Source organism: Gymnoscopelus microlampas (genome assembly GCF_963454915.1).
Source record: "Gymnoscopelus microlampas genome assembly, chromosome: 4".
Lineage (NCBI taxonomy): Eukaryota > Metazoa > Chordata > Actinopteri > Myctophiformes > Myctophidae > Gymnoscopelus > Gymnoscopelus microlampas.
In genome coordinates, this window is record NC_139941.1 from 43,776,518 (window position 1) to 43,787,056 (window position 10,539).

General features: G+C 41.4%; 1 protein-coding gene across 2 annotated transcripts; it reads left to right on the top strand.

Moving 5' to 3' along the window:
* The first annotated feature begins 216 nt into the window (after nt 1-216).
* gins4 (GINS complex subunit 4 (Sld5 homolog)) lies at nt 217-9,256 on the top strand. 2 transcript variants are annotated; one of them, XM_084054929.1, is made up of 8 exons: nt 217-502; nt 4,520-4,606; nt 5,430-5,543; nt 5,929-6,026; nt 6,201-6,289; nt 6,952-7,042; nt 7,463-7,573; nt 8,985-9,256. In XM_084054929.1, exons 1-7 carry the CDS (start codon nt 395-397, stop codon nt 7,557-7,559), a joined length of 684 nt encoding a protein of 227 aa, XP_083911055.1. In that variant the 5' UTR covers nt 217-394; the 3' UTR covers nt 7,560-7,573; nt 8,985-9,256. The 2 variants fall into 2 exon arrangements, with proteins under 2 accessions (XP_083911055.1, XP_083911054.1); XM_084054928.1 differs by having other exon boundaries at nt 7,463-7,569.
* Nucleotides 9,257-10,539: the final 1,283 nt, after the last annotated feature.

A 10,539-nucleotide genomic window follows, 5' to 3' on the forward strand; every position in this document is an offset into this window, starting at 1 on the left:
AAACACTTTTTTTATTACAAATATACATAATATGTGTTTTCTAGCTTCGTTTAAATGCTTAATTTATAGTTTTAATGTGCAAATGAACCGTTTTTCAATGGTTTTCAATGGTTTCTTTTTACTCTAGAGGGTACTCTTATTCTGAAGAGATCGTCAACCGGAAGTCTTATTTCTGCTCCGTTATTTCTGCTGACGGAACACAGCTTGCATCTGCAGTGTGTTTACAACTAGAACGGCAGCGCTCACTGTAGCCTTGGGTTAATAGCGATATTATTCTATTTATAGTGCCTTCAAGGCTATACACTATAGTAAATCAACTAGTGGTCTTTTACCCACATCCTTTCATTTAGTTTATGTAAGTTTATTTGGTCTTCCTCAGTGTAAATAGGCTATAATGTCGGACGCTTTGTCTGACGCGGGCAGTGCCTCCAGCGGCCATCAGGAGGATGACAGCCAGGAGGAGGTGATGACCCCCGCGGAGCTGATTGCTAAACTAGAAGAGGTAAATAAATGAATAATGAAACGTCAATAAAATCATCCTTTACTTACCCCACCTGTCATAAAACTGCCTTTAGTTCAGGGGTCTTCACTCTTCATAGCTCTAATGGAACCTCTCCCTTGCTGTATAGCTCCAAGATGAGGTTCCACAGTCTCGGGCGCCGAAAGGTGACGACACAAGCTAATATTGATCACTTTTGCATATTTCTTACCCTTTTCCGCACATCGTATCCAAAAAGTAAAGGTCAGCCTCCCTGCTCTCGAATGTTAAAAAAAGATTAGCGGCCAAGAACATCTAAGTGACGGGTTTAGTGACGGGTTTTAAAACAAGCGTTTAAAACGCTTATTTAGTCATTCTGTGGCCAGTCAAATTCGCTGTACTGCTCCCGTAAGATTGCATTGGGAAAACATGGCACAGGCTGACTATGAAAGCGATTTAAACGCTTGTTTCAACCCGTCGGTTAGATTTTCTTTAGCGCTAAAATATAAAACGTCTGAGAGAAGGGGGGGCTGACCTTTACTTTGTGGATACGATGTGTGGAAAAAGGTAAGAATCATACATAGTGACAATATTCACCGGTGTCGTCACCTTACGGCACCCGAGACCGTGGAACCTTCTCGGAGCTATAGCGGAGGGAGAGGTTCCAAATGGGGCTAGGGGTCTTCAACGTTTTTCAGGCCAAGGACCCCTTAGCTGAGATGAAGCAGGGACGGACCCCCACTACATATTGTCTACAATTGTGTTGTAGATTAAACTTCATAGATTTCATAGTTAGCTTTATAGACTTGTTTGACACACATTATCTTTTCTATTTTATTGAAATTTCAGTTAATAGGATAATATAATAGGTTGGATTCGTGCTGATGTGTATTTTCAGACCTTTTAAACCCTCAATATTTAGTCAACTTGACAGTTTGCTCTGTAGGCCTACTACTATGTTTCCCTCTACACCAACTCTGATCTTAACTCTAGTGATAAGTTAAGATCACTCTGTTCAGAGCTTACTGCACACCACTCTACACTGCCCACTTGTGGTCAAGGTACAAGAGAGCTAGTTTTCAGAAACTGCAAGTTGCATATAATGATGCAATGAGAATTCTACTCAAAAGGCCAAGATGGAGCAGTGCAAGTGAAATGTTTGTGGCTGCAAGAGTCAATACTCTCCAAGCTGTTCTTAGGAATCTAATGCACAGATTCATGTGCCGTTTGGATGAGTCTGAGAAAAGCATCATTGTCAATATAAATAACCCTGTGAAGAGTTGCAGATATACCTCTGGTCTTAGGAGACATTGGCTGAACTGCTTGTATTTATAACCGTCCCAATTTATTGTGGAAAGGACTGTTTTTAATTCATGTTTATTGTTGGAGTCTGTATTTTGTATGTATCTATGGACCTTGAGTCTGCAATAAAGACATTCATTCATTCATTCTACGAAGATAGCAGATCTACAAGCTCACAAACGGGCACAAGGCTTTGTGAGCTTGTAGATCTGCTATTTTCATCACACAAAGATTTGGCGGACCCCCTGTAGTAACTCTAAAGACCCCCTAGGGGTCCCGGACCCCCTGTTGAAGACCCCTGCTTTAGTTTATTTATCCCGCCTGTCATTAAAATCATCCTTTACTTACCCTACCTGTCATTAAAACGATCCTTTATTTATGCCCTCTGTTATTAAAAAGATCCTTTAGTTACCCTCACCTTGCCTGGTAGGTGAGGTGACTCAGTTGAGTCTTTCAGCAAGCTGCAAAAAGTGACTCGTGGAGTATATGTACTGCTGGACAACGGTCGGGTACTCAACCTTTTCAGGCCGTGACCCCCCCAAAATTATCATATTTGAACTGGGGAGTGGGGACCCCCCACCCTGACAAGAACTTGTAGGAGTTGAGGCATTACATAAGTTTGACTCGGTTCCACGGATAAATATTGTGAAAATAGCAGATCTACAAGCTCACAGCGCCTCGCATTTTGCGAGGCGTTGTGACCTTGTGGGTGACTCGACCCACAGGTTGAGAACCACTGGTTTACAGGGTAACCGGGTACAAAAAAACTTTCATAAATGGTGGCCAAATACATGTCCTTTTTAATTACATTTAGCGCCTAATATTTCTTCAATAATTTCTACAAATTGCTAGAAAACCTGTGCATCATCACCAGTCATTATGGGTGTAAGAAGTTGAAGGGTAAATTTAGGTCTGACAATGATGTACCTTGATGTTCAAGTCAAATCATGTATACTTCACATTATTTCCAGCCATTTTCCACCATACATTTATTTGAAATAGCCAATTTAACATTGAGTTGCCCTCAATGTTAGGTGCCCTGGGCACCGTGCCCACTCGACCTGAATCCGTTTACATTTTATGCATGTGCAGACAGTCTCTTATCCAGAGGGACTTCAGGTAAGATAAGATAAAGCTTTATTGTCCTCAAGGTAACCATCAGAATAGCAGCAAGGAAGCAAGAAGGGGAGGGGGGGGGGGTCACATCTACAGGTGATCACTGTCACATTTTGTTTGAAAAGCCAATCGCTGATGGAATATAAGACTGGTAAAACCTCCAACCTGAGGGGAGCAAATGGCACTCTCTGTGTCCAATAAGCCTGAGCTTTCTCTGTGGTTCTGGCAAGACGGAGACATGCAAGGCCCTTACTAAAGAGTGCAGACGGCAGTGGTGAGCCTTTTAATAAATACACTATCAATCATCTGTGTTTACTCCCGGGGACTCCTGTCCAGGACGGGTTTCAGACACGCCTCGTGCAGGAGACTTGGCTCAAATCTGAAGTCTGAACCCATTTGGTGCCCATGCCCTCACCGCATGCCCTTGCTGACGTCAACCCCAGGCAGAGTTTGAACCCAATGCACTATACATGCACAAAATGCACACATCTGCACCTTCCACTGTTGTGACGTATGCTACACCGCACTGCACTGCTAATAGACAATATAATTATTCTACAATTAGTTTATACACTGAGCAAACTACTGGACTATCTCTTTATCGGTCTACATCAAACTACAAACAGCTTAATTATGAATCACTTGTTTATATACATGGCAAACTGATGGACATCAAACTGTCACTGACACACTAATCTCTCAAGAACAGATTCAGAGCTGCGCTACTGAAATAGCTAAGGTAAAAAACAGCAGAGGGCGCTTTCTTTTTGACGATGGGTTCCCAGATTGCACCCACACTGAATAAAGTGACAAAGATCATTTAGATTATCGCCAGTGCAGTGCACCTTCACAATTCTTCCCAGCATCTTTTGGCTTTTCACACTGAGATTGCACAACAACAAAACAGATCCCTTGCAACGTGCAAGGTACTGTATGTATGGCATCTCTGTCTGGAGCACTGACAGGCCCTGGCACTCAACCGTTGACATGTCAAGGGTCAGGACGCCCTGGCCGTACCCTGGTCTTCTTGGCCCTGGCCTGCCAGCTCTTGGATTATGTGGCTACACTGATTTCGCAAGATGGCCTTGCACCAACTGCAGCGAAGGTCTTCCCCAGTAAAAGGCACTAACTCAGTCAGTACATTGACAGGGTAAATGGTCAAGTAAATTGAATGCAAAGAAAAGAAATAAGTGCTACAAACTAACTAGGATACCAGGGAAGCACCTATGCAGTCTACATAACATACTGTACTTGGCATCCGTGATTAAGAAAACGGCAAAATAACTAGCATCTATCAAAAAATAGGCGATAAAAAGTGATATAAGGAATGAGGAGTGCTAGGGGTTGAAGTGTAATCTAAAGAGGTGAGTTATCAGACTGTGGCGGAAGTTGATGAGTGTGAGTCTACAGTCCTGACTGTGGGGAGGTTATTCTACAAGCCAACTTGAGCGCCAGGAGCCAGAAAAGCCTACTATAGGTCACTTGGAATGTTGGACGGGAAGGTCATACATCTTGTGATGGCTGATGGAAGCATACAGAAACGGGTGTAAGGCTAGATACTGTCCTGCAGGTACAGGTTTGAGGTTTGTTTAAACTCATTGTAATGTCCATTTCCCTGCACAGGCTTGGCTGAATGAGAAGTTCTCTCCGGAGTTGCTGGAGAACAAATCGGAGCTGGTGGAGTGCGTGATGGAACAGCTAACTCACATGGTAAATGCAGTAATGTACAGCCTCCTCCATGAGTTACAGTATAGTATGTAATGATGTCTGTACACAACTCTGTTCTGCACATTTGCATTCTTGAATTCACTAAAGGTCTAAAATAGACTTAAAATAGAAATATGTATATATTTTCCTGAAATCTCTTCTGAATATATAAGCAATAGGGAAAAAGGAGAGGGAGTCCTGCTCCGGCACACTATCTTGACTTACAAAGAAATGTATTTAAGATGCAATGTTTCGGTCGCTCTGACCTTCATCAGGCACCATGAAGGTCTGAGCAAACGAAACGTTGCATCTTAAATACATTTCTTTGTAAGTGAAGATAAATAAGTGAAGCAGGACTCCCTTTTTCCGAATTACGAATTCATTACTCGGACGCACCTGTCCTTCCGTAGGTGGGCAAAAGCACATTTCTTCAAAGTTTGTGCCTGAAATCTCTTCAAAATAAAAAGCCTATGAATCATCATATAAAGACATTTACTTTAACTTATCATAGGCTATGATAAGTTAAAGTAAATGTCTTTACTTTTACTTTAACTCCTAAAGTAAATGTCTTTATGTACAAAAATCACAGATATAGTAGAACAAAAAAGCATCCGTTATACATAGATGGTGTTTATGCAGCCAAAGGTACAGCTGGATTTAACAATTATACGTGCATCACTGCAACAGCAGGTCTACAATGTACTAGAGGTCTGTCCTGCAATCCTGCTGGCAGTTATTTTTACTGGCCACGTTTGAACACACAAACGCCTAGTGCATTTGATTTATGAAAGCGTCACAAGTCTTCACAACCTTTCCCTTTTTACAGGAGGCCAACCTGCAACGGGTGAAGAAAGGGGACATGAAGGCCAGCGTACATCGCATGGAGATAGACAGGATACGCTTTGTCCTCAGCAGCTATTTGCGCTCTCGCCTGCAAAAGGTCAGCCACGCCAGTGTGACTTAGAACATTTCGTGGGGCCTTGAGGGTGCAGACGACAAATAATACTTGCATAAGCTCCTGTCGTCTAGATTATTGCAATTTCCTCATTGTCCTCACTGTCATTAGCAAAATTTCAAAGCCATTTCAGGTGATCCAAACTGCAGCAGACAGAATTTAAACTGGCACTAACGGCCACCATCTGCAATTACCTCTTACTGTCGCCAGACATATCGTACCCCTAGCTACATAACTGAGAGAGACAGATTCTGAAAAGCACATAGTAAAGAATGTTTTAAGAAAGAAAGGTGCTATATACAGTATATTATTATTATTATTATTAATGCCATCTGTGACACAGCAATCTTCTGTTGTTGAATTTATTTAGATCGAGAAGTTCTTCCCTCATGTCCTTGAGAAAGAGAAGTCACGAGCTCAGGGCGATCCATCATTCCTTTCACCCGAAGAGTTTGCCTTTGCCAAAGAGTGAGTATATGCCAAAAATATCATTTTTCATATGATGGGAACATGAGAGAGAAGGGGAAGCTGTGTGTTTGCTAGGGGTGTTTACCCATTCTGTGTTATTGTTTACTTGTTTCATGTTACATTGTTTTCCTGATGCTCTACATAAAACATTAAAGGGTTGGTTTTTCTGTGCAGATACTTTGCGAACACAGAAACCTACCTGAAGGCTGTAGCTCTGAAACACATGCCACCCAACCTACAGTCGGTGGACATGCAGAAAGCAGGTAAAGACTTTCTATCTGTAATAGAGCATGATCCCTTGAGCAAGAACATTTAAGTCCGATACCAATAATCGATGTCAACATTGCTGTCATGGTCGATAACCGATATTTACCGATGTCGAATATCTGTAAAAATGACTGTAAAAACAAGTTCATATGTTGTCCTTTCTGAAAAAGGCATATAAACACTGAATTTGAAAAAGCAATGCCTCTTTATTCCAAAAGTAGGAAATGCACCGTTTTTTAAATGTTGGCCCATATCCCAACATAAACGGCTTGAATGTTAATTAAAAATGTTCCAACTTGTTGACCCTTTTGAAAGCTTCCCCAGAAAACGCTGATAGAATCTGCAGCCTTCATCATCACAAAAGCCTTTTTCAGCTTCACATTCAAACATAATTATTATAAAATAAAATATCGGCTAAACAGATTATTTATTATTTTCAAATCGGTTCGATACCGATATTGCATTTTAAGGCCAACAATGGCTGATACCGATATGATGACCAATGAATTGTCCATCCCTGCACATTACAGATACATACTGTATTGATCCAGAAGGAAATTCCTTTAAAATGTGTTTTGGATGTTGCATGCATTTTTGTTTTTAAATGTTTGTTTTTTTTGCAAGCTGACCAATTCAGTTATTCAATATTATTCCCCAGTTCCTGAGCCCTGCTTGGACTCCTTTGTGTTTTTACGAGTCAAGGAGAGACAGGACAACATCATGGTGGAGCCTGAAACAGACGAGCAGAGGTATGGGTCATTTTGAGTGGGTCATCGAGTTCCCTTTCAGTTGATATTTAACCAGATATTTCCCACTGTTACTTATCTAGGCCAGTGGTGTTCAGTTACATGGCATGGAGGCCCAAAGGCTATTTTAAGGTTTCCATCACAGCCCTGACACTGGACTTTCACTTTCTGACTTCACTGCTTTTTAAAGCAGGGAGTGGGGAACAAAGTAATGAAATCAGCTGCTGCAGTGTTCAGGTTGTTGGAATGAAAACTTGAATATACACTCCATGGCACACAATTGCTCGCCCCACCACCACCAGTTAAGATGCAGCAGGTGGCAGTGTTCAACCTTCATGTATTCAGTATCTGTAGATCTCACCATGGTTCACTGAATATCAATTGACTTATTAACACTTTCCCAAACGGTTTGTATATTTCCAGAGAGTATGTGGTAGACCTTGAGGAGGGCTCCCAGCATCTGATGCGGTACAGAACCATAGCACCGCTGGTGTCGAGTGGAGCTGTGCAGTTGATTTAACTGTGTTAAGGTAGGTAAGCAGGCAATCATACTGTAACTCCTCACACATCCTATAAACCCTTATTTTAAATTCATTTGAATAGTCAATAGTATATATGGGTGGCAGTGGCTCAGGAGATGGAGCGGCCATTTGGGAATCGGAGGGTTCACGGTTCAGGGTTCCTCATGGCTTAAAGGGATAGTTCACCAAAAAAAACTATTCTATCGATTAGTCACCCCATGTAGACTTGAATTCATGGATATTTCCTCCTCGTTTTTGTCGCATTCCTAAGCCAATAATTTGATGACCAGCGGACCGGTAGGCAGCAGTTCCGGTAGGAGACACAAAGGAGACTCTTTGTGTTTCCGACCGAAAACGCTGCAGGTCATCAAATTATTGGATTAGGAATGTGACAAAAAACAAAAAATATCCATGCATTCAAGTCAACATGGGGTGACATTTTGGGAGTGAACTATCCCTTTAATAGAATATGGGTGGTACTAGAGAGGCCATTTGGGAACCAGAAGGTTCAAGGTTGAATTCCCAGCTCCTCATGGCTTAAGGTCAATGTATTCTTTACACAAAGTGTCAACTGATGCATCGCATCATGACAAAAATGACAAATGTGTCTCGTAGGACCTTTGCAGATGGTGTCGTATACCTCTGGAAAGTGAATTAAGCTCCAACGCTCCATTACCACGGAGATGCACAAGAAGACCACAGACTACATTCACTTCCTTGTTTACATTTTTGTGACGATGCTGTAGGCAAGTCGTAGACCGTATGAATATTCATGACTCAACAATGTCCTGAGATACGTAGTGTGGTGATGCATCGTTCCACACTCAAAGCATACATCGACCTTTTTTGTCAAAGTGTCCTTGAGCAAGACACCGAGCACCAACTGCTCCCCGGGATGATATTCAGTAGTTGTCCACTGCTCTTAACAGTTAGGAGGGGGTAAATATAGGATGAATTCCAGGTTAGAGTGCAAATGTACTTGGCATTATACCTCAGCAACAGCTAGAAGGGGACACATTTATTATGTTATACTGTGGCCACTGCTCTGTTGTGTCATCTTGCTTTATTGTTAGCTCTTGTTTTGTTTTTGAACTGTCTCGCAGTAGATCATGCTTGACAGTTCTCTTCTTTATAAACACAGTTATTAAAGTTATAATAGGCAATTAGAGAAGCAATTTTCATTTTCAGTCGACTGCAATTGTGGCTCAATTATGTTGGGGTTAGGGTTATTAATAATAATAATAATGCATACATTTCATATAGCGCTTTTCTGAGTACTCAAAGTCGCTTTACAGAAACAATCGAAAAACAACTTTATTATGAAAAAAACGGCATTATGATGCAAGTCTGAAAAGGTGGGTTTTGAGTGTTAGCCTACAGGTGACACGTTTTACATTTTAGGTTTTTCTTTTTCTTTATTTCAGGTCCTTCTGTCAATGGGAATCTATTATCCAACGCTATTATTACAACTATTGGATATAGCACATGCTCATTTATGTCAGGAGGAATGGACAATATCTCATCGTTAGAGCTTAAAGAACTCTGAACTGGAATGGCTGACCTGTGACCTATGAGAGCTCTGTGTGGAGGACACCCACCCAACCCCTTCCACCAGCGGCCTCTCTTCAGTGTCTTTATGGAGGCTGACATTTGAAACGACACTAAAAGAGACTTGTGTCACGAGTGCAAGAAACGGGACTTGTTGGGACAAAGTTGACTGAAGCATTGGCTCTCTAGCAGTTATTGTTACCGCAAGTCAACGCAGGGGAAGTTCCACTGTGTCTTTGGAAGCAAAGTATTTCAGAAGTGATGTAATGTAGAACATGTTAAATATGACCACACTGTAACTTTGGATACAATCAATAAGGATGTCGCATATCATAGACATTTTCTCAATGCTCGAGTGTGATGTGCCTTGGTGGTATCCTGTTCCAATCAGGACAGTAGTTTTGGATATGCCGTCTTCATGATGGCACATTATAGCACTGGTTCTCAACCTGTCGGACGGGACGGACCCCCACATGATTTTTTTGGGTGGGGGGGTGTCCCAGATGACAATGAAGTGACAATGTAAAGACTTTTAAGACCTTTTTAATGCCTCCAAAAAGAAAAAGACCATTACTGCATCAACTATATTATAAAAACTGGTCACAAAATGGCCAAATTGTCAAATAATATAAGAAATGGGCAAAGATTTTGAAAATATTTTCACAATATTTATCTGTGGAACTGAAAATGTAATACCTCAACTCCTATATTCCAAGTGCTTGTCAGGATGGGGGGGTCCCCAGTTCAAATATGATTATTTTGGGGGGCCACGGCCTGAAAAGGTTGAGAACCACTGACTTAAAGGACCATACCAGCGGCAATACAGGTCACTGTTTATTCACAGCTACTGTAGCTGTACGATTTCTCCCCTTATAAAGGGTTAGTTCACCCAAAAAAATACTTATTTTAGGTTCCGGTAGAAGACACAAAGGAGACTCTTTGTATCTCCTACCGGAACCTACTGCTTGTCATCAAATTATTGGCTTAGGAATGCAACAAAAACAAATAAACATCCATGAATTCAAGTCTCCATGGGGTGAGTAATTGATTAAAAAAAAGTCATTTTGGGGGTGAACTATCCCTTTAATGGCTTTTGTTACGTCCCAGACTGGTGGTCTAGGGGGGGAAAGGGACGTAACATAACCAGTGATAAAGGAATAGAAAAATAAACGAATGGACATCGTGAGTTGGTGTTTATTTTACATTGTGAAGGTTAACGGGTACATAAAATAGATTATCACCGTTATTGATCCTGTGGGGGAAATTCTGTTGCCAGAGGCAGCACTGCACTTCAGTTACAGATACAGGGTAAGGAAAAGTACTGCAGGGTACAGCAGATACAGGGCTAACGATCACAAAAAAAGAACCATCAATAATGAACCAACGGTATACAGTAGTAGCCTATTACACCTGTACAAAAGCCTGCACAGT

Coding starts and splice junctions, on each gene's coding strand:
- gins4 (XM_084054929.1), top strand. CDS start 395: ATGTCGGACGCTTTGTCTGACGCGGGCAGTGCCTCCAGCGGCCATCAG. Junction 5,544..5,928: donor TGCGCTCTCGCCTGCAAAAG/GTCAGCCACGCC, acceptor GAATTTATTTAG/ATCGAGAAGTTCTTCCCTCA. Junction 7,043..7,462: donor CCTGAAACAGACGAGCAGAG/GTATGGGTCATT, acceptor GTATATTTCCAG/AGAGTATGTGGTAGACCTTG.